This window comes from Impatiens glandulifera, chromosome 6 (assembly GCF_907164915.1).
Source record: "Impatiens glandulifera chromosome 6, dImpGla2.1, whole genome shotgun sequence".
Taxonomy (NCBI): Eukaryota; Viridiplantae; Streptophyta; class Magnoliopsida; order Ericales; family Balsaminaceae; genus Impatiens; species Impatiens glandulifera.
In genome coordinates this window covers 40,115,029-40,139,851 of record NC_061867.1, presented here as the reverse complement: position 1 = coordinate 40,139,851, position 24,823 = coordinate 40,115,029, and the positions used below count along the sequence as shown (strand labels likewise).

At 31.1% G+C, this 24,823-nt stretch overlaps 1 protein-coding gene across 1 annotated transcript; it reads left to right on the top strand.

Annotated features, from left to right (window-relative positions):
* Positions 1 to 22,459: 22,459 nt before the first annotated feature.
* On the top strand, positions 22,460 to 24,241 carry LOC124941822 (NAC domain-containing protein 2-like). The gene is made up of 3 exons (XM_047482176.1): positions 22,460 to 22,703; positions 22,786 to 23,060; positions 23,613 to 24,241. Exons 1-3 carry the CDS (start codon positions 22,517 to 22,519, stop codon positions 24,027 to 24,029), a joined length of 879 nt encoding a protein of 292 aa, XP_047338132.1. The 5' UTR covers positions 22,460 to 22,516; the 3' UTR covers positions 24,030 to 24,241.
* The last annotated feature ends 582 nt before the right edge of the window (positions 24,242 to 24,823 follow it).

Here is a 24,823-nt window from a genome sequence, read left to right as displayed (position 1 = left end):
GACACCCTCTTATACTAAAACAGCCAACATAGGAGATAAATATTTACAATAATATAGTGGTAATATTTATATAGCTATATCCTCGTGTTATTAAAGAAAAATGTTATAAAGTTCTCTAGAGTTTATTTGTATAGAGATCTATTCGAGAACAAATGATGTTGGTGGTTAAAAATATTTAAATGAGATTATTGATTAACCAAAGTGAGGGTAAGCGATTGGTAATGTTGAGATGGTAGGTAATGTTGAGATGGTTGAATGGAAAAAAATGAGTGAAGTGTGTAAATAAGATTAATAATATGAGAAGTGTATCGGGAAAAATGATATTGGTGGTTAAAATATATTAATAATTTGAGTTGGTTTGATCGAAGTGAAAGTAATGACACTAAATGAGAAGTCGATTGAATTGGTGGATAAATGTGAAATAAGATAATTGACTAGCAAAAGTAAGAATAAGAGGGTCAGAAAGAAAATGTCGAAGTTATTTTTTTTTTTTTTGAAAAAAAGGATCAATATAAATATTTAAGTAAAATAATATTAGTATTTTTAAAATAAAATTTTAAACAATTATTTTAAATAATTATTAATATTTTTTTAGAAACTAATATTTTAAAAAAATTAAATGATATTTTAAATTAATTATTATTTTTATATATACATAAAAAAAATTTCATAAAATATAATAAATAAGTAATATATATATTATATTTTGACATGTTTTAAATAATTGATAAATATGTTTTACACAAAATATTATAATATTAATTTTTTAAGCACTAAAAATTTAAATACCCAATTTATAAAATTAAAAATTAATTATTTTGATTATTTTTGAATAAATAAATCAAAATAATTAATAATAAGTCCAAAACCTAATTAAACAATTATTTGGATTAACTATTTTAATAATTAAATCCTAAATTGATTAAGGGAAATGTCTGAATAAAATAATTTAAGATAAATGTTTTATCCATTTTATCTCAAATTAGTTTTAGAAATTTCAAGGGGATTAAAATAAATAATTTAATATGAATGTTGTATCCATTTTATCCCAAATAAATTATTTATGAATTCCAAAATATAAAATAAAATAGATTGACAAATTAAATGTCATATTTATTTTAAATATTTTGTGAATTTTAAAATATTTAAAAATAAAGACAGAAGGGTGAAAGAATAATCAATTTCAAATAAACCCTTAATGTTTTAAATAAAAATAAAATTCGATATCAGGTGTAGCCGAAATTTAGGAGAATAAATACAGTTGAAACTGTGGCCATCAGATTAGCGCTAAATTTTCATCCAACTCCCAGGAGTCTCTCGATGTAGTGGAAGTAGCGCGCATCTGCAAAGCAGCGAATTAGTTAACGCGTGGTTAGATGAAATGCGATGGAACGCCCAGCGCTGGACGGAACCTAGACGGAACGCTGACGAAATGCTTTGCGTCCGCGTTTACTCCTAAAACGACGTCGTTTTATGCCTTATTTGTCTTCTTCCTCTTGATGAAGAATATATAAGGATGAATCCCATCTTTGATTTATCAATGATAGAACTTCGTCGACAGTCCACCATTTCGGCTGATTCAAAAGCTGAAATGATCACCTACGATCATAGGCTTCATTATGCCCTAATCGGGTAAGTTGAATCAAGAATAATAAAAACACCATCATGGGTGTTTAACTGATTCAAGCCCACTTGAATGATCAACCAACTTCATAAGGCTATAAATAGGATCCCTTAATAATTTCGAATCCAATAGATAATATCTCAATCCCTCAATTAGAATATTTCAGAAATACACCTTTAAAGCTTCAAAACTTCTGAATTTTTGGAAATTCTATTAAGGCATCAAAGATTGGATTCAGTATCCTAAAATTTTCTTTAAGGTTTAAGGAGTCTTCTTCAATCCTTGGTAAGCTTTCAATCATCCTCTATATCGAAGTACCAATTTGAATTGGAATTTTTACATTTCAGTTTTGACAGTTTGGTATAGTGTCTAATTAATCGTTTCTTGATTGGAAATTAATCTCTAAGGATCATTTATGATTTGTTGAAGCCAAACACGATCAATCGATCTAAAACGAAAAAACCCAAATTTAAATTTCGAAGAATCCAAAATCAGGTTTTATGTTCTTGAGTTGTTCCTCAAGAACAACAGACTATAAAAGATTCCCAACATGTTTCTAATGATGTTGGGAACCTATTTGAATCATATTTGAATCATATTTGATCCATCCCGATCATGTTTGATTAAAATCAAAATTTTCAAAAAAAAATTTTAAAAAATCAGTTTTTGAATTGGTCAAAATGAACAATTAGTGTTCATGTTTTGATACCAATCAATAATATGAAGTATAAAGAAGATATTGGAAAGCTCCTTACACTTCATTACATCTTAAAAACCAAAAATCCGATATAGGTCCCTAAACGGTTTTGATAAAATCGAACATCATCCAGGTTGAACCAAATCTTTAGATGATGTTCATGATATTCCTGGGAGCTTTGTGATGCTACCCAAGATCTTGAATCAAAGGATCCGGGCTTTAATCAAAATTACAAAACCTGTAATTTTGATGTTCTTGAGGTCTGATAGGTCTAACGATAAATTTTAGTTATGATCGAGAGGTCTCACCGAGGCTTTTTAGGCAGGACCGAGAGGTTTGACAAATAAATTTTAGTCATGACCGAGAGGTCTGACCGAGGCTTTTCAGGCAGGACCGAGAGGTTTAACTAATAAATTTTAGTCATGACCGAGAGGTTCGACCAAGTTTTTCGAACCTAGAACCGAGAGGTTCGACCGAGGATTTTTACATTCGATCAAAAATCAAACATGGGACAGAGGAGTCTCGCACTCGACCGAGAACTCTCGAACCTTGGACCGGTGGCTTCAGCACCCCAACCGAGAATTCTACCATCTGACCGAGAATTCTAGCCAAAGACCGAGAGGCCTTAACACCCCGACTGAGAATCCTAAGTCGGAACTGATGGAGACCTAACCTAGGATCAAGGACTTTTTAGCCCGACCGATGAAGACAAACTCAGAACCAAGGAGACCGATCATAAGGCCTATTTAGTTCCAATTTTAAAATTTTGTTAGATAAAATTAGATCGGTTAAATAAAACTTAACAAAAACAAATCCCTTGTGCAGGAACAGGCAAAGAATCCAACCGATCAAAAAACTCAACCGGTTAAGAAACTCAACCGGTCAAGCAATCAAACCGACCAAAAACATGACCGAACAAGAAAGACAAGATCGGTCAAATCAGAAGGCCAAAATCAATTAAACAGTCGGTCAATCAAAAGCCATGGAAAACCGGAAGTCATTCGGTTAACATAAATAACCGACCAGCATAAAAACACACTTCGGGTATCTGTTGAGAATGATACCGAAGGCACAGACTTAGTATTTCCATATTCATACAAGTCTGAGGAAAGTCTGCAGGCTGCAGAAGATCGTCCTACAAGATCTTTCCATTCCAAGATAAATCAGAAAGGCAATCTTCCAGGTACAGGCAACTGTCCAACCGACAATTGCCATATTGAGTAAAAGACAAACCTAGCCGGTTTGACCTACACACTGGAAGACTAGACCGTCAGGTCTGAAGACTAGACCGCCAGGTCTGAATCACTGAACCTCTGCTCAACCAATCAGATTCAAGGAAATGAAATGTGACCGTTGGCACATTTCACCTATAAAAGAATGAGCTGAAGAGGAATAAATGTGGTTACAGTTCTGAATTTTCTACAGTCTAAGAAAAAGATCGTGTTCTATCTCTAGAAAGCTTAAGTGCTTATTTGAAGTGTATTTACAATTTCTGTGAGAATTGTACAAGTGTTATCGAGCAACAAATAAGTCTCGATCAGATTGTGTTTGTGTATTCCTTAGTGAATATCCTTCTCACGGTTTCGAGAGGAATGTGTGACGTAGGAGTTTTATCTCCGGACATCCATAAAAATCTGTCTTGTGTTCTTCTTTTCTTTCAGGTCTATTTTCCAACCGACTCAATATCCTAACCGACTCATGCCGCCCTAACCGATTCAACATCACTTAAACCGATTTACTGAATCCCAAAACCGACCCAGCAAACTCCAAATCGACTTTATCCAAATTCGGTCCTATTCATCAGGTATGTGTGCTGCTTCAACCTGAAACAAACCACTTCCGCACTTGAACTCGGTTCAAGGGTTTGTGACAGTTTATGTAGTATTGAAACTCCGGTGTTAATCTTTAACCGGATTAAACACCAATCTTTGAGCGTTAACCGGCCAGACCCCGGTTCCCCAGCCGCGACCTAGATCCTATCAATTGGTATCAGAGAAGCTAGTTTCAATACTCAAGCAAGCATGTCTTTCGATAGGCCCCCAATGCTAGAAGGTGACGACTTTGCCAACTGGAAGGCACGCATGCACCTGTATTTAATCACCATGGATGACGAGATGCAGTTCATTATAGCTGAAGGACCGATAATAATTGATAAAGACAGAAAGGATTGGACAGCTGAAGATAAGAGAAGAAATAATCTGGATAATCATGCCAGAAACCGCATCTCCAACGGTTTGGACAGAAACACGTATTGCAAGGTCAGAGATTGCAAAACAGCAAAGGAAACATGGGAAGTAGTGATTCAGATTCATGAGGGAAATGAATGAACCAAGGAAACAAGATAATGGTGGCTACCCAGAAGTTTGAAAACATCAAGATGAGACCGGGAGAAACAATGAGGGAATACAGTGATCGGTTCATATATGTGATAGACGAGTTAGCAATTCTTGGCAAGAGGTATGACAACAAGGAAGTCATCATGAAAGCATTAAGATCTCTTCCAAGTGCATGGGACATAAAGACAATGGTGATGAGGGAATCAAACTGCCTAAGCAAGATGAAGCTACACGATGTATTCGAAGATCTTAAGGCATATGAGTTTGAAATGAGATCGAGGACTGAAGAAGAAGTCTCAGCCTCAACCTCAACCAGAGCATTGATCACATCCACAGAACCGGTTACTTCCGCACCGATCAGAACCGCTGAACAGTTCACCGAGGATGCCATGGCAATGCTGGCACAGAAATTCGGCAGATTCATGAAAACAAGCCAACCGACAAACAACAACTATAACTACGGTGATAAATCCAATGTTAGATGTTATAACTGCAATTGTTTGGGACATTTCAAGTGGGAATGCAGAAAACCAAGGAGAGACTACCGGAAACCGGACAATCAGAATCACCGAAATAACTATCAACAAACCGGTGAAGGAAGTGAAGTTCAGAAAGCACTGATAGCCGATGATGGAGGAAGCTTATGGGCTCATAGTGACAGTGATGATGAACTCACCTGCCTTACGGCAAACGAGGAACAGGTATTTGACTCTCCCTATGACGAATTTACTAAAGATGAGTTATTTAATGCACTAAATAATATGGTAACAGAGTATAAAAACCTATTGACACTATTACCTACTCAACTCAACTTTAGAACCGACCCCATAGTACCTACCTTGACCGAACCAAAGATCATACAACCTAATGAAACCCCTACCCTAGAAACCGAGGTAGCAATTGAACTATCCTCTAAGACCGAACAGCTCAAGGAGTCAGTTCAAGAGCTGGCCGAAGAGGAAAATGCCCGAATCCAGTATCGAATGGCCGCATGGAAAAGGTCTAGTGAAATGGTAAACAGAATGTGTAGTTATAAAAGACACCCTAAGTGCATGTTTGGTCTAGGATACAAAAACAACAAATCCAACAATCGGAAACACTTCGACATCATGAGGCTCACAAAGGATAATCTTCCCTTTGTAAGTTTTGTCAGAAGTTCCTTAACCGTTGAAGAGGAATTAAGTGCCTCATATCCGAAAGATAAACTAATCTATGTAGGTCCAACTGATTCTGAAAAAAAATGGCTTCACCCTGAGAAAAGGAAAGCCAACCAGTTCAAAAATAGGCAAGCCAACTCACAACCACATAGGACAAACCAAAGATCATCCCCACATAAGGCCCTCTTAGGAAAGCAGAAAGACTTCAAACCGAGTGCAAGAAAATTAGTTAAAACCTTAACCGGGAAAGTCGTCCGACTTGTCAAAGTCTAGATACCCAAGGGACTAATCGCATGTGGACCCAAGTAAATGTGGGTACCAAATAGCTGTAAATATGTACATTTTACAGGATATGAAGAAACGGCTAGGAAACTCTGAATGGTACTTGGATAGCGGTTGCTCTAGACACATGACTGGAAACAACAATCTTCTAACCGACATCAGAATAGAAACCGGCGCTTTGATCACCTTCGGTGACAACTCAAAAGGTAGAACTGTGGGCAAGGGTAAGATTGTCCATGGTAACTTAACAATTGATAATGTACTCTTAGTCGAAAACATACGTTTTAACCTTCTAAGCATTAGTCAAATGTGTGATGCTGGATACACTGTAGAATTTCTTAAACATGCATGCTTAGTTAAAAATTCTAAGGAATCACACTGCTAACCGGAAATAGGTTAGGAAAAATTTACAAAGTAGATTGGAAAAATAAAATAGAATATCTTGTCTGCATGATAGCTAAAACCGATCAAACTTGGCTGTGGCATAAAAGGCTAAACCACTTAAACCTGAAAACCTAGGAGGTATGTTTTATACTATGGTAGTTGTTGATGATTATTCTAGGTATACATGGGTAATATTATTGCCATCCAAACGTGAAACCGCATCAAATTTGATCACAGTGCTTAAACGTTTGCAAAATGAAAAATCAACACGCATTAATAGCATTAGAAGTGATAGAGGAACCGAATTTACAAATAGTAATCTAAATGCATTCCTTGATGAATCCGGTATTAGACACGAGTTGTCTAGTGCTAGGACTCCTCAACAAAACGGTCTGGCCGAGAGAAGAAACTGAACTCTTAAGGAAGCCGCACGGTCCATGATAGCCGATTCGGGTATTGCCCAGAAATTCTGGGCTGAGGCTATCAATACCGCATGTCACACACAAAACCGGTCTCTAATCAACAAGTTTCACAACAAAACACCTTATGAGGTATACTTTGATAGGGTCCCTAACCTTAGGTATCTTAAGATTTTCGGTTGTAAATGCTACATTCACATAAATGGCAAAACCTATCTATCTGTTTTTGATGTAAAATCCGATATTAGGATCATGTTAGGTTACTCAGCAGTTAGCAAAGCATATAGAGTGTATAACACTAGAACCTTAACCGTGGAGGAATCACTTCATGTTGTTTTCGATGAATCGGTTGAAAGCAACACTGCATCATGCTTTGATCTACACAACAGATTGGAAAATAACAATATCCACTCTGATAGTGAAGACGAGATTCCGGTTTTTAGACGGTTTGTCCATGACCAAATGGGTAACGATGAAACACAGCCGGATCAAGCTGTCCCACGGCAGAAAGCTGACACTTCGGTTCAAACCGAGGAAATTAGTCGGTCTAACACTCCTGTTCAGCCTACCGATACGTCTAGCCTTGATCAAATAAACGGTGATTTGGTAGACGCTCCTGAACCGAATTTCAAAAGAAACACAAATCATCCTCTTGAGCTAATTATAGGTGACCCTTCAGAACCCGTTCGAACTAGGCGACAAATCCTTGAGGAATATTTTAATTCCGATTTTATATCCCAGATTGAGCCGAAAAGAGTGGATGAAGCATTGTCAGATCCGGATTGGATCTTGGGAATGCAAGAAGAATTAAACCAGTTTGAGAGTAACAAAGTCTGGTACCTAGTCCTTAGACCGAAATATAAATCGGTCATAGGACCAGGTACACCGGCATCCCCATTAAATATTCTCGATATGGATGGGGTGGAGGACAAGCTCTCTAGAATAGTCATTACATGGGTTGTAATTTTATTTCCTATGTATTCTAAACCGATCAATGAATCGGTTTTTATCATGTATCCTTCATTTCAATGAATATCTAATTTTTAAGTCTGTTAACCGGGTCAAAAATCGCAATATTGGAATATCCATCTAACTAACCGGTTAATATCGATAAATCACCTCGTTGAAAAATCCGGTCAAAAATCGAAAACCGCATCCTCACGGTTAAATAACTGATTCATTTAATAAACGGTTACAAGAAGAACCGCTTCATCGCTAGTTAAATAACCGACATGAAAAACCGCAATTAAAATTGCCGCTCAAAAATCTTGGAGAGAAAATTCCCGCCCATGGATTCCCACTCATAGGTTCCCGCTCATAAATCCCGCCCATGGTTTTCCCGCTCAAAGTCTTTGGAGGGAAAGTTCCCGCCTAATCGTGATGGGACGGTTCGCGATGGTTGGAATTCCAAACCGCAACTATAAATAAGGTTCTTAGTCATTTTCTTTCATTTTCACGCGAATCGGCTTTCTCTCTCTAGCTTTCAGCTTCTTCAAACTCTCTCAAATCAAATCCTTACTCTCTTGTTTCTCGGTTCGATTATCTAAAATGGGTCGCGATTCCGTTTTGTTCAAACATATCGTCCAAGTTGATTTTGAGGAAATCCGGGCAAACGGTTCGGCTCAGGCAAAGTAGGTGCTATCCCGGATATCCGAGTCTAGTCTTGAACATTTTCTGGGCGGTCCATTCGTACTATACCAGGATGCGGTTAATGAATTTTTTCTAACCGCATTCATCACCAAAGGATCAATAATTGCAACCATAGGCGGTCAGCGGCTCGAACTGACGGAGAAGTCGGTCGCTGAAATACTACATCTACCATCCGAAGGGAGCAACTTCTCGGCGGCCTTAGATGAGGAGACCTTCGAGGCAGCTTTCCAGGTCCTTTCGGAAACCGCGGTCCCTATCGAGATCTCCGGAAAGAAATCATCTCTTCGACCGGAGTACAGACCGCTATGTGATATTTTCACAAAATCGGTCTAAGCAAGAGGGGGAAACTATGACAGTCTCACCCGGGCAAAGATTGAGATGCTTGCGGTTTGGTCAACGGCATCAAAATAAACGGGGCTAAGGTAATCTTCAATAACCTATGTGAAATGGTGGATCCGACATCCACTTGGTCATGGGGATACGCCATCCCACTTGGAAAAATCATGCGCCATTTCAACATCAACACCGGTCCTAGTGTTCTCCTCGCCTCAAGCAAAATAATAAAGTCTCAGCAATTCAAGGACAGGAAAAGTAAAAGGAAGGCCTCCGGTTCTACAGATGGCCGAAAGAAGAAGGAAACCGGTAAGAAAGCAGCTCCGGTAAAAGAAAAATCCGGAAGCAAGAAAGATAAACAACCAATCGGATCGGCTAATCCGATGTCCGACACCCCCGACACTGAAGAATCGGCATCCAACTCTGACCGAACAGATTCACAACATACCGGAGGGGATCAGTGCGGTAAGGGGAAAGTAGGGCTGCAAATGAGTCAAGCCGCTCGTGAGCTGCTCGCGAGCCGCTCGATCAAAGTTCAGCTTGAGCTTGACTTTGATCGAGTTCGAGCCGAGCTCGAGCCGGCTCGTTTAATATTCGAGCCGAACTCGAGCTCATATAATGCTTGCTCGACGGCTTGTCGAGCTTTTTCGAGCCTGATAATTTATAATATATTTATTTATTTATTTATTTAATATAAAAAAACTTAAAATTTAAAACAATTTTTTTTCTCACTATTTTCAAAGCCCATATAGAAAGCCCATAATCCACATTATTATATTATATTGTCATAAAACAAAACCCTAATTTCTAATGTATGACTCTTCATCTCTTTTTCTTTTTTCTTACGTCTTCATCGTTTCTTCTTCTTCCTCATCTTCACAATTTCTTCTTTCTTTTTGTTCTTCCTCTATCTTCACAATTTCTTCTTCTTCCTTCTTCACTATTTTTTCTTCTTTCGTCTTCATCATTACTTTCACTCATTCATAATAGGTTAATACATTTTTTTATGTTATCTCTCATCTACACTATTTCTATCATTCATTCACAAGAAACCTACAGGTAAATTAAAATATATTTTCATTTCTACTATAGTTATTGTTCATACTTTTAAATAACTTTAATTTTTTTATTATGAGTAAATTTGTGCTTATATAGATCGTTCATAGATCTATATGGAAAAACACTATTATATATATTAATTGTTCATAGATCTATATGAATAAACACTATTATATATATTAATAGTGTTCATAGATCTATATAAAAAAATATTTTTAATATATATTGATCATAGATCTATATAGAAAAACACTATTATGGTAAACAAAATTATATTATATATAATATTGAAATATTAATATATTATATATAATAAAAGATAAAAAAAATGTTATATATTATGAAGAGATAAAAAAAGGTTGTATATATTATATATAATATGTTGAGAGAAAAAATGAATTTATAATATTAATAATATATTGTAATATATAAATAAATTAATAGGTGGAATTTTAAATAGTTATAATTTTTTAATATTTTCAATTTTAAATATTATGTTTTAAATGTTGAATATGTATGAAAGTTTGATATTTCATTTTGAAAATAAATTTTAGTTTGAGTTCGAGCTTGAATTCGAGCTCGAGCTTGAGTTTGAGCTCGAACTCGATCTTGAATTCGAGCTTAAGTTCGAGCTTTTCGAGTCGAGCCGAGCTTATAGGTAAATAGTCGAGTCAAGCTCGAGCTCAAATTTATAAACTCGTTCGAGCTCGAGTTCGAGTCGAGCTAATAAATATTAAATCGAGTCGAGTTCGAGCTCAAGCAAATTCGAGCTCGACTCGGCTCATTTGCAGCCCTAGGGGAAAGGACCGATAGTCAAGAGACAATCGGTCAGTCATGATTATGCTGATACCGGTTCGGACGGACTTTGGGAGGAAGATAACTACGCCGATGATAATACCCGAAAAACGACCGAGGATCTCGTCAGCAGAATCATGAACGAGATACATCAGCAGGCTCTCGCGGCATCCGAAGTGTTTTGTCAATGGATCCGGCACCGGCATCAGATATTCTACAAAAACATGCTACCGGATCTCACCATTAGCCAGAAATTCGAAAAGTTGATGGAGATGGAAAATGAGGTCATCAGCCTCACAAAGGCTCACGACGTCACAACCGCCCTAGAACGAAACATGATAGTCGAACCGCGTGCTCGGTTACAAAGGCTCACCGAACACATTCAACGCCTTCAAGAAAAGCATACTCCGGGAACACCGAACTCTACACTTGAACTGTTGGTGTTAGAATTGCTTGCGGTCAAGGAAAGGGCACTGACCGAGGAGGTGGCGCGGCTTGAAACGGAGCCCGACCACCAAGAAACATCGAACTCATCCAGATCCCCTCCTGAGGATGTTGGCGGTCAGAATCCGACCGATAAAGAGCTATCCTCTCCTCCACCGGACCAGAACATCAACATAACCGAAGTCAGGACAGGTACACCTCCAAACGACCAGCGAGCATCTAATCAAACCGGGGATTCAGAACCGGCTATAACGGAAGAAAGGGTCAAGACCCTCATTGAAGAGTTTATCAACGACGCCTTCGAGATAGCCGAGACAACAAAGGATGATCTAAGCAAGGCGGTCCGTCGGATCACATCAGTTGAAATAAATTACGGTAATACGGATCAACTATACGGCGGTCATCTTGATCGAACCAAGGCATTGGAGGATATAACTCCGAAGCTGGTGACCGACCTCGCTTCGGTCAGCCGAAAGGTAGCTGAGATGGAACGGTCTCAAGAAACGACCGATCAAAGATTGACAAAGGTCGATGAGGACCTGGCTCAATCCGGTGCCAAGCCGGATCTGATCGTCAGAGGGTTACGACCCTTGAAGAAAAGAATGCCAAGCTTGAAGCTGATCTCAAGGCGGTCACCGAACAGGTGGCGGAGTTAATAGCGGCTAAGTTGGCTGCCGATAAGGCACTTGAGGAGGCGAATGCTCTCGCGGCTCAGCAGCTCCAAGATGCCCTGGACGAACAGACCCGGATACAGAAGGAAACAGTAGCGGCTGATGCGAACATAGCTGGACATATGCAAAACTTAGCGGTCAATGCACCGGCCATCGCAGCGTTCATAGCGGCTCAATAAGCCAAAGATGCTCTCCGGTTAAGGGCCCAACAGGAAACATATAATAAGTTTGTCAAGGCTCACAAGAAGTCCACGGCGGTTGTTTCCGCTTCCGTTCCGGTAACACGCAAAAGAAAGGCTGCTTCGAGGAAGGCGGAGATCACGGGACTATTAGGTAGAGTCACCGATACGGTTGTTGAACCTCATTTTAACCCGGTTTTGCAAGCCGATGAGGATTTCGAAGAAGAGCTAGAGCTGCAACTCAGAAAACAGCGAGGTCTCAATGTGGTTCCAATCTGATCAATCGGTCAACCGATCTCTACTCACACTGGCATTTCAGGCGGTCAAGGATCCTCATTCAGGCCGGTTCAAGAGGACAAGGGAAAAACAACCGATGAACTGCTGGAACATTTCCTGCCGTCCAGATCGAAGAAATAGGGGCTTCATTTAATTTTTTTACTTATGTTTATTTCGGTTTTATATATATCGTATTTTGCCTTAGCATATTTCTTATATATATAAAGTGATTTTAGGAAACCGGCCTACATTTGCATTCTTACATGATTTTGAATATTTTAAATAAAATAATCAAAAAGGGAGAAATTGATAAGATAAAAGATATTTTTCAAAAATTTTCTCAAAATTTTCCAAAATTTTTCGAAAAATTCTCCCGACCTAGATCCTATCAAATTCTAAAATTAGTTTTATAATTTTGAAACCCCAAATCATTTTCTAAAAATCTCAAAAAATTAAAAAAATGATTTCAGAATATTTTTGGAATATTTTGTTCAAAAATATTTTGATAAAGGCTCGTTTGGGATTTATTTTTAAACATTAATGCCTTTTAAACTAATGTTCTTCAAGAATTTTCCTCCCTACTCCCTAGTCATCGTCATCAGCAATAGGTACCAGCATTTAAATATTATTGTTACAATTTTAAATACCCAAAAACATGTGCATGTCTAGGACCTGAAAAATAATTGATTAAAATGTTATACAACCAATTTTCAAAAGCCAATATTATATAAAGTAGAGACCGTTTTTAAAACAGATAGGGAGGATGAAGTTCGAAAGTCATTTCTCGTGTATCACCAAACTTTGAACTAAAACAAAACTTTGATAAAAAAATACGTTTGTACACGCATACCTTTTTATTGATTTAAAAAAAACAATTTGGACTATGTTTTAAATAAATAATCTTTTAAATTAATTATTTTTAATTAATTTAAACTCAGTTTTTTTAAAAAATAAATTTTAATTTGATTATAACAAATTTAAAGATTATTTAAACTTGAATCCAAATTAAATATTTTTAATAATTAATTTCCAAGCTGTTAGGATTTATTTAAAATCTTTTAAGATAATATTTTATTTTTTTAAAAAAATGATACGTAAATTGAGGTTAAAAATTCTCAAACCTCCAGTTTTTTTTATAAAAGAATTTTTCGGGGTTACAAAATTATTATTATTAAATAAATTAATAATTAATTTTATTGTTTAATAAATAATAATAATTATATAATTTTAAAAATATATAAAAAATATCTGATATAAAATAAATAAATAAAATTCTGATAAAAATAAAATAGAAAAAAAATATATTTACAAAAATAAATAAATACTTAAGCTATAAAACAAATGTTAAAAATATATTTAACTAAATATATTAAATTTTAAAGTAATTAATAAATGTATTTTAGACTTATTTATTATTAAAAAAAGAACAAGACATGACAAAAATATATATTTGATTGAAAAATTTTAGAACAAATACAAACTTTAAAAAGAAAATATCAATTATTACATAATTTTTTATTTAATTATATATATATATATTAATTTTAAATATTTTTTAATATTTGTCCAAATATTTATTATAATAATATTACTTTTTTATCTTTAAAAAAAGTATTTTATATTTTTATAAATATCAATTCTTAATAAATTTGGTTCTTACAGCATCAAAATAAATATACATTTAAAATTCATCAAAATAAGTGATGTTTTAATATTTTATTTTCTACGTAAAAATATTAACAGTTAATATTCGACATAATAGAATTTTATATAATTTGATTAGTATTTTGATACAAAATTTAAAGACATTTTCTCAAAACTTTTTTTTAAAACTAACTTATAATGTTGATTTACATGGTATTTATGTTATTGGAAATTTTGATATTTTCTTTGAGTGTTCTTCAAGTAAACAAAAATTAAATTCTAAATTCATACAAATTTAATACTTAATATATTAAGAGTTAATAATAAATTTGAATTTAATTTAAATTTTACAAACCAAAATTTATTAAACTTAAATAATATTATTTTATTTAAAATATTTATATCAATTATATTATTGTTTATATCCTTATCCATACAAATATTCATCTAATCAGGCTAGTTATTATAAAAAAAAAATTCTTTTAAAATATAACTTAATTCTATATATTAATAAATTTATCAATATTTTTTCTGCCTCATTTCCAATTCTAACTATTATAGTAAACTCAAAATAGAGACTAGATGAAGAGATTTCAGATATCGGCTAACGGATTGAGAATTAAAAGTCAAATGCGCCGGTCATATGCATCCTCTATTTTTATTTTTATTTTCTATTATTTTCCTCTTTCTATTTTTGTTGAGAAAGTCCCCTTTACTTTTAGCCCAAACAAAATAAAACCCCCTCCTCTTTCTTTGAAACTTCCCAGAAGACACACATTGTTCATTTCACTTGGACGTTTAGCTCAATTCCGGCCCCACTTATGACTCATTTAATCTTAATAGACAAGTCTCCTTTTCAAAACATATCCGTCCAAACTCTTTTGGATCCTTCTTCTACTCTCTCTATGATATTTACATAAATTATAATATTTTTTTTTTATAAAGTTACGAGAAATGATTGGGAAGGGAATTATGTGCCGCAATTTGATTGACTGAAAACTCTTGTCACTTCTTACTTTTTATCATTTTTCCAACTAGTGAAGTGGTGACACATTATTTCCTTCGCATCCTCTCTCCCAAATTCTCTCATCTCTAATTATATGAGTTTCAAACTTAAAAAATAATTAGTACTATTAATCACACTCCTTGTTATTCAGATATTTGAATTTCATTTATTGGTTTTCTTTATTTAACACATTTTTAATAAATGATTTCATATATATTTAATTTCATTAACTTTATAGTTTCTTTTGTAACTTATATTTTTTTCTAAAAATATTTAATTGTATTGACAAATAAATTATAAATTGTATCATATTTAATAATTATATAATTCACAAAAATTGTTTGAATAAGGGTCTTGATCATTTAATAAAACTAATATTGCCAAATTAACATTCATATTCACAAAAGAATTACATCATTTAGATAATATTAAAATTTGTCTAATATCCATAATTTTTTTCTTTTGTATTGAAATTTAGATAATTTAAATAATTAAAAAACTTTTTAATATCCTTTCAAACACTACATATAGTTGAGAGTGATTTGAAAAAAAGAACGTGACTTTCATATTAATGAAGTTTGTTTTAGAATAGTCTAAACGATAGCATTAACGTTAAAAATGTTGATTTCCACTTCAACTTAAAACGTTTTAAGAGCGAATTGAACTCACGCATCAACATTAAATCCCTTATATGTTGCTCTTATCACTTAAGCTACCATAATGTAGTAGTACGAAAAATATTTCAAAACAATGTTTTAATAGTATAAATATTTTGATTATTAAATAAGCAAATATAAAATGTAATTCAACCATCACCATTATATACAAGAAAGACTCACAATTTGAATCCCTATTTGTTGACATTTGAGAAAGAATTATATATATTTAAATGTGGATTTCTATTCTACTGTTTTAGATATGTTCATTGGTTGTTATTTTATACCTTATAAATTATTTGTATTGTCATATTATACTAATCACTTTTAACAATGTTGAAGACAAAGATGAATGTGTGGAGACATGTTAGATTAGTTGGTCGTTGTAATTGTTGGTGTTGAAAGAATTCAAAGATGGATATTAAAATAATCCTACAGAAAAGATTGTTTACCAACCCAAAAATAAATGTTGATTTAAAATATACATAAAGTATTTCTACTTATGATATTGCAAATATAATTTTACAACTAAAAGAAACAGTAGCATAATGAATTGCAAATTCAATAATGCTAAATAGTGTTAGCTAATGTCCAATTCATTTTGCAACAAGTTATATGCATTGAATATTTTTATAATTACAAAATGTGTTGTTGATGCTACAATTTCATTTTTATATAATATTGTGCAACTCTTTTACAGTTTCACTTTATTGTAACAAAAGAAAGTACTGTGGTTTTAATTTTATATATATATGGTTGTAAATGGGATGTTAATGTTTATCTTTAATGGGTTAAATAAAATCTCTTCCAAGATTGACTTGGAAAGAAGTACTTTTGAACCATTGGAAAACAAACGTGTTTTTGTTAAAATAATAAAAAGTTCTTTTTTTAATTTTTTAATAAATTATATATATATATTTTTTTAAATATTTTATATTGCCTAACAAAATAGTTAGAAAGTATCTTAACCTGAAATACTTAGATTACTTTAATTAGTTATCCGAATATGGTTGTATTTTTTTATTTTAAGTCAATTTTATAATTTTATTTTTATTAGTTTTTTATATAATAATGTAATTTTATAATTTTAGTTAAATAATATTTCATTAAATTCTAGTTTATTTAAACAACTAAACGTGTTTTTCTCAGAATAATTATATATTATTTTTTACAGGATTTGATACTCTTCAATTTTTAAAATATTGAGAAACAAGAGGAGGATGAGTTGAAAAAAATGACATTGATATGCTATGAAATTTATAAGGCAATAAATAATTTTACATGCATCAAAATATATAAAAATAATCGGATTATTACAACTGAAGCACCAAGATTTTGATCATATGATCAATATATCATCCTAAAAGAAATATTATAGAAAATGCACAAAAACAGATTTATCTATACCAATTCATTGCACATATGTATGTGGACATTAATATGAGTACGAAGAAAAATTGTATCGTAGTGATATTTTACCTACCAAGTGGAGAGATTATTACGAAGGACAAAATTTATTAAGGATGCTATGTTATAAGTGTTGAATTAGAGATTTTAAGACTGACAACAAAAATGGCGGAAGAATTATATATATCTCAAATCTCAATAATATTAAAATATTTTTTGAATATCAATTGGTTATTAGAAATCTCGAAACGTCAAAGTTGATCATCAAGTGAAAATGTAACCGATAAAATTCAAAATAGCTTAAATTAATAGAGAACTCAATTCTGCGGTACATTCTATTATAATAAAATGCAAAGAAAATCGATTTATCATTAACTTAGAATGAACTTAACCTTCAACAAATTTCAAAGTTTACTTATCACATATTATTTTGATGAATTTAAGTGAGTTATTGACAATTTTAATTTTAGATCATCGAACTTAATTAAGATAACTTAAGGAACATAATAATAATAATAATAATAATAATAATAATAATAATAATAATAATAATAATAATAATAATAATAAAAAGTGGAAATCAAAAAATGTGGGAGAAAATATTTATATTTAAAAGTTTTATTAATTTATATATTTTTCTAACCTACACCATCTAATTTTTTTAGGCTAGTTTGTCTTCCTATTTTAATATATCTGGTTTATGTATAAGACTGTATTTATAATATTATTGTATATACAGTAAATTATAATACTTGTTTGGTTAGTTAGAATTTATATATACAATAATTTTAAGGTATAAGTTATACTTTGACATAGGTATAATATAATACATATTCAGTTACAAGAAGGTATTAAAATTTTAATTTATTTTTAATATATTTTAATTCTATTTTTTTAGTATTAACATTAATTTATTTTTATTAATTTTTCATTAAAGCTTAATTATTAAGCTTTTATTATTTTTAATTTTATTTTATATTATATTTTTTTAAAACAAACTTATTTTTATCAATTTTAATATTTAAAATTTTAAATAATTTTTAATTTTATTTATTTTTACAAAAAAAAAAATTAACATTTATTATTATTAATTATAATTATTATCTCTTAACTGTTAATTCAATCATTTTTAAAAAGAATATATATTATCATTCATATTTTAAATAAAATTATGAAATAATACTAAATATTTATTTTTATATATTATTATTAATTTATAATAATAACGTAATTATATTATTATTTATTTATTTGATATAATATTAGTAATATTTAAAGTAATTAAAATAAATTTTAAATAATATTAAAATATCAAAAAGGTTAGTTAAAAATAATATTAAAAACATAATTAACAAAGATAAAAAAAAATTTATTTTATTCTTATCCTTAAATTTTATAATATCTACCAAACCAAAAAATTATAAACTCATATAATTTATATAATGTTTTATACTTCCAACCAAACAATAATAGTCTATATAAATTATACTATTTTATAACTCCTTATAGTTTATACCTAATATGTTATACCGCATACCAAACAATATATCATTTTGATAATAAAAAAAATACATAATTATAAATTCATTTAGTATTTGCGTGCGTCATGCTCTATTATATTTATATTATATTGTTTTTCTGTCTACGTCACTCTATCATACCGCCATGGCTCATAGCCTAGAGAGAAACATCACTACATTCGTCATCAATATGTCTTTTCTTTTTCTTAATTTATTTCAATTGATCTTGTTGACTAGGCATAGGCATATTTGGAAATTAATTATTTAAACATAAGCAAATAATTTTCAGATTTTAATAAACTTTTGAAGTTAATTTTAAAATGAGTATTTTGAAATTATATGAGAACAAAAAATATAAACAATAATTATAATAATTGATAGGTAAGAGGAAGAAATAAATTGAAATGAATTAACTACTGCCCAATTCCAAATTGATAATTATTTAAAATTGTTATACATTTAGAATTTATTTAAAATTGTTATACATTTATAAATTCATATAATTAAAAGTTTAAAAATTATAAAATTTATTTTAAAATATTAGTTATATATAAAATTAAATATTAATAAATAAAGTTACACTAAAATAAGTTATAATTACAAAAAAAAAATTATATGAGTTCATTTATTAGAATAAGTCATTTATTTTAAAATAATAAATAAAAATTTACATTCAAAATAATATATATATATATATATATATATATATATACTAAAATTAGAATCGTTATATTTTTTAAAATCAATTTAATCGGTAAAAGACAAAATTGCAAAATTCTAAAGATATAGTTATATCACTATTTTGGTCAAGTTTAATTTAAGTGGGGACATTACTTAGTGTTTGAATATGGTGTTTCAAATATCATCCCTTGACATATTCTTTATTAATTATATTTGAATAAATTCATCTAATAAATAACATTTGTATTGAATCATGTGTAAATGAGAACTAATATTATAACATTGTTATTTAAATATAATTAATAATACATCACTAGCATAGTCTCTTTTTTTCTCTAAAAAAGAGTTGAATAGTTGTCTTAAAAAAGTTTCAAGATTTTAGAAAGTTTAAAAATAAAAACTACTAAAGACTAAAAAAAATAGATAGAAAAAACGAGAGAAACAAAGGACACGGCAGGAGAGGGTCGTCGAAGGATCGCAACCGAGTCTGGTGGGAAGGTAGAGAGCGAGATGTCTCTGAAGATTGGTTCTTCGTTGTTTGATCAATATTCTAGTATATGTTAAATTACTTATTACTGGATCAAATAAATATTCATAAAACCTTGTTGTTATGGCAATGCTTGAAATATGTATATATATAAATTCCAAATTTTTCTAGTTATTTATTTAAGTTTATTTTAAACTTTTTTTAACCTCACCACCAACTTTGGGTTCGTCTCTGAATTGAGAGATTAAGTGAATCAATTATTTTGACATCATTCACCAACAATCTCATATGATGACAACATATGAGGGTGACAATTGTATTGGGAAATTGAATAATTTATCATACATGCACTAATGTGGAAATTTTAAAATTTAATAAACCTATTTCCAAAGTTAAGAAACTACTAACAACATTGTTTTGTAGTTGAAATTGTTTCAGCCACGCTTCACCTTTGTGTTAGAGCTTCTCAAGAAGTGTCGGATCAACACACAATGGATGAATAAGAGCTTTATTCTGTTAAAGATTATGCATGAATGTTGTTCAATTTGTCGGCATGCGAGGCTCAAGGTAGAGTGACGACAATTGTTGCAGACAAAGGTTTTCATAGGTCATAGAATTCGGTCGACTCCATCAACAGAGGATCCCCTTATTCAATTCATGTTCCAATCAATTTGAGGAAGGACCCATATCGACCACATGTTCTTCACGTAGATTATCCAACAATTAATACATTTTCATTGCCAATAGTTAGGTCTCCATGCACGTTCAGATTGGCGCCACATCTCTTGAAGGGCACATGCTTTGACGTTGCATTTTATCCTCCCCTTTGTTTGACATATGTTTATTGCGACAATTTTAGTTCAATAAGCTTTTTTTTTCGAACTCTTCAATTTGATATAAATTTGGTCATGTTGAACACTTAGATTTGTCTCCTCATTTTTTCATTTGGTTTTCCAAATGATTTCCTTTTTGGTTGAAATGAAGTTTTATGTGGACTACCATTGGAAGCAACATATTCATGTCGTTGGTGTAAAGTAGACTAGAGGATCAAATGGATTCTTGTATAGTCTACGAACTCTACCGGATATACACAGCGACGCTAAAGTCTTGATCGATAAGAAAATTCATATCCATATTGATTTTGGTTTATATGAGAGTCAATACTTTATTGACCATTTTTCATTCATATTGTTTTTTCATTTATTATCTTGATGTTGGTCCTATTTTGAGTGTTCCTTTGGAATTCCTCTACACAAATTTTGCCACATAAAAGTTGAATCTATCATTATATTTAGTGCATGAATCAAAAGTTTATATTTTTTCTAAAATGAACATTACTATTCAATTTTTTTTCTCTTTTTCTCTGTTAATTTCGTATTAAGTATTTTGATCAAAGAAATACCTTAATTTAAAAAAAAATCAAACTAACACAAAAAATGAACATATTTTAGAAATAAATTAATTAGTGACTAGAGTCATTCCAATTGTTGGTAAAAAAAGGGTTGAAATCGCCTACACTCTTTTTTATTCAAGCTGGGTTTGACTTGTTTAGAATTGGAATCCTACTTATTATAACCGTAGTCTTATAGTTTATTATAAAACCATATTTTATGATATTGACTTGTGGTTCCAATTTAACAAGACAGAAATGAGTGCGGGTTTTTGACATAAAAAGAATAAATAAATTGCAAAGTTTCAATTAAATTGTGAAAACCCATTAAAATAAATTTATACAAAATATGACATAACAATAATACACTAGTTGATCAGAAATCAGAACACATAGTAACCGAGTGATTCTACATCATCTTATTTGTATGATCATCATTTGACTTCTAACCTAATTAATGTCTATTTATATAATCTAAAACTTTTTTTTTTCCAATAAATCTTGAATTATCTAAAACATTTATTTGATTTTGGTTTTGAAATTAGTTTTCTTAAAAATTATTACAGAGTATTAACTTATAAGGTTAAAATAATTAAAATTATATATAATAATATTTTAGTTAATAAATTAAGTAATATAATTATTAAAATAAAATATTGTATTATATAAAAATAAAAACTAATTAGGCATAAAATTGAATATTATAAAATAAAAAAATAAAAAAATGAGTTATTTATAAATTAAAATCTCTTAAAATCCTTTAGCATTATTCTTAATTTATAAAAATGTAGTAAAAAAGGTTAAACAAATAGTTTCTAAACATACTTAACCATTTAACGAAACACAAAATTTATCGTTAAAAATATTAAAAATAGATGAAATACATAGTTTATAAATAGTTAAACAAATATTTTGTTTACAAAGAACTTAACAAAAATAAAAGATATATAAAACATTCAATTGACACCTAACTTTTTCGAATTTTCCTTAAACAAAAAATTTAATAGGTATTAATATTCAAAAATAAGATAAAAAAAACATTTTAATTATTGACTAATAAATAAATTAGAAGATATTGTATTATTTAAATTAATTCATTCAAATAACCCTCACCTCACAAGTACTCTCTCTGTCACAGGCTCTAAACACCATACCAAGACTTAGTGACGCATGCAATGACGTTGCAACATTAATGTTCTTCCTATATACACGTGTCTACCTATGATTAGCCAGTCGACACGACTCTACTTTGGTTTCTCTATGACCACGTTTACAAAAGTCACGTGCACTAGCTAAGTTAAGCTAGCCATATACTATAAAATCATCTCTCTCTTCATTTCAGAATTCATACAAGTCAAAATTGTTTACACATATATAGAGAGAGAAAGAGATAAACACATAGTTTCTTCAACAGTTCAGATGAAAGGAATTCAAACCCTAAACCAGATTCATCAACAAATCAATCTTCCCCCAGGCTTCAGATTTCATCCAACGGATCAGGAATTAGTGGAACATTATCTCATCCGCAAGTGTGCATCGCAGCAGATCTACGCCCCTGTTATAGCAGAAGTCGATCTTTACAAGTTCAATCCATGGCAACTTCCTGGTAATTAATTAGAAAAATATGGGTTTTTTTGTAAATTGTAATCTAGGGTTTGTTTTATAGTTTGGAATCTTAATTTGTGTAGAGATGGCTTTGTGTGGTGAGAAAGAATGGTACTTTTTTTCACCGAGGGATCGGAAATATCCGAACGGTTCACGGCCGAATAGGGGAACCGGAGACGGTTATTGGAAGGCGACCGGAGCAGATAAACCGGTGGGTCAGCCGAAGGCACTTGGAATAAAGAAAGCACTTGTTTTTTACACGGGAAAAGCTCCTAAAGGGGTTAAAACTAATTGGATTATGCATGAGTACCGGCTCGCCAATGTGGACCGGTCTGCTGGCAAGGGCACTAATTTAAAGGTAATTAATTCTTTAAAATAATATATTTTTAATTTTAAATCAACTTATTAGTCAATTTTAGATATATCTTAAGGGTTTTAAAAAATAATTGATATTTTTAATTATTAAATTAAGATAAATTAATAATAATTTGATGAGATAATGAATTGTTTAACATCAAAGCATTATTTAAAGAAAAAAAAAACATGTTTTAATATAAAAAAGTGTTTTTTAAAAGGTCTTGATATTTAATAAAATATTTTATTAAATTAGTTAGGCCTTTTTAATAATAGTTTTGTTTTGGAATTTTGTTAATTTCTTCCTCAATTTTCTTATAAATCTCTTTTTAATCACATCATTGTCATTTTAACAATCAAATCATTCCTTTAATTTTTTTATTAACTTTTAATAATTAAACTAATTAAAAATTTAAATAACTTTAAAAAAACAAGATCAAACAAGTTCTAAAGGGTGTTAGTAATTTAAATTATGTTTAATTGAATAATAAATTATTTAAAAATTTAAAAAGCTCTTGGTGATGAAAAATTAATGGGTTTTGTTCTTAATTTGCAGCTAGATGACTGGGTTTTGTGTCGAATTTACAACAAGAAAGGCAAAATCGAGAAGCCTGAGAAAAAAATAACAACAAATATAAAGATTGAGGACCAAAATCAAAATATTACACAACACGTGTACAATGGGATGATGACAGCGTGGCAGGTAGTTGGTGACACGTCAGATTCAGCTCCCCTAGCCAATACGAATTCAAGCGGTGGTTCGGATCATTTGACATCATCACCCGAATTCGTATCCGAAGTTCAAAGTGATTCTCCTAAATGGGATGACTTGGAAAGAACCCTTGATTTTGGGTTTAATTACATGGATACCCTTCCAGACAATCTTTTTGATATGAGGTTTCAATCATATGAAGAACAGTTATTCCCTTATCAGCAGCAGGACATGTTCTTGCAAATGCAGAATCCTTTCTAAGCCGTCCGATCAGATCTTGTTGAGGATTTTAGTAGCATTTTTATTTTGTAATATTAAATGCATATGTAGTAGAAAATTAAAATTAGATAGTGGAAGAGGGATCTAAATAACACTTGATTCTTTGTTCACTTGAATGGTATTTTTGTAATTTAACAAATGTAAATGTTTAAGAACTTTTTGGAATTTATTGAAATGGTATTCTTTGTTCTTAATTTTTTAATATTACATTTCATATAATAACATGGATTGTAAATATTGAGAGAAAGGTAGAAAGAAGATTGGAGACAATGAATTTGATATAGTACATTAACATTTGAGAACAGTACATAAAGGGTTTTTGACAAAGGACCATAGTACTTCTTGTTGGAAAATAATTTCATAATTTTGTTTTGTGAGGCTAGCTTAAGACACTGGTGGGCTTTATCTACTTGAGCCAAAGGCAAATCAAGTGTTGCCTCTACTAACAAATTAGTGTTTGGAAAAGTTCATATGCAAAATTGGATATAGGTTTGAACAAGAAAAAAAAATCTAATTTTATTAATTTTGTTTATTTTATTTTAATAATCTAATTCGAATATTAATTCTGATCAAATAATATTTTGGTAAAATCCTAACAAATATAATAATTTTTTTGGTTCAATTCCACTGTAACTCCAAGTATATTCAAAAGGTTCATATCTTTATCTTAATTTTAATTTTTAAGGTGGTGTAAGTGATATATAATATTTAACTACACATAACATGTTTATCGCATCACAGCGCATGACTGATTAGGTGGATGTAAACGGGTCGTG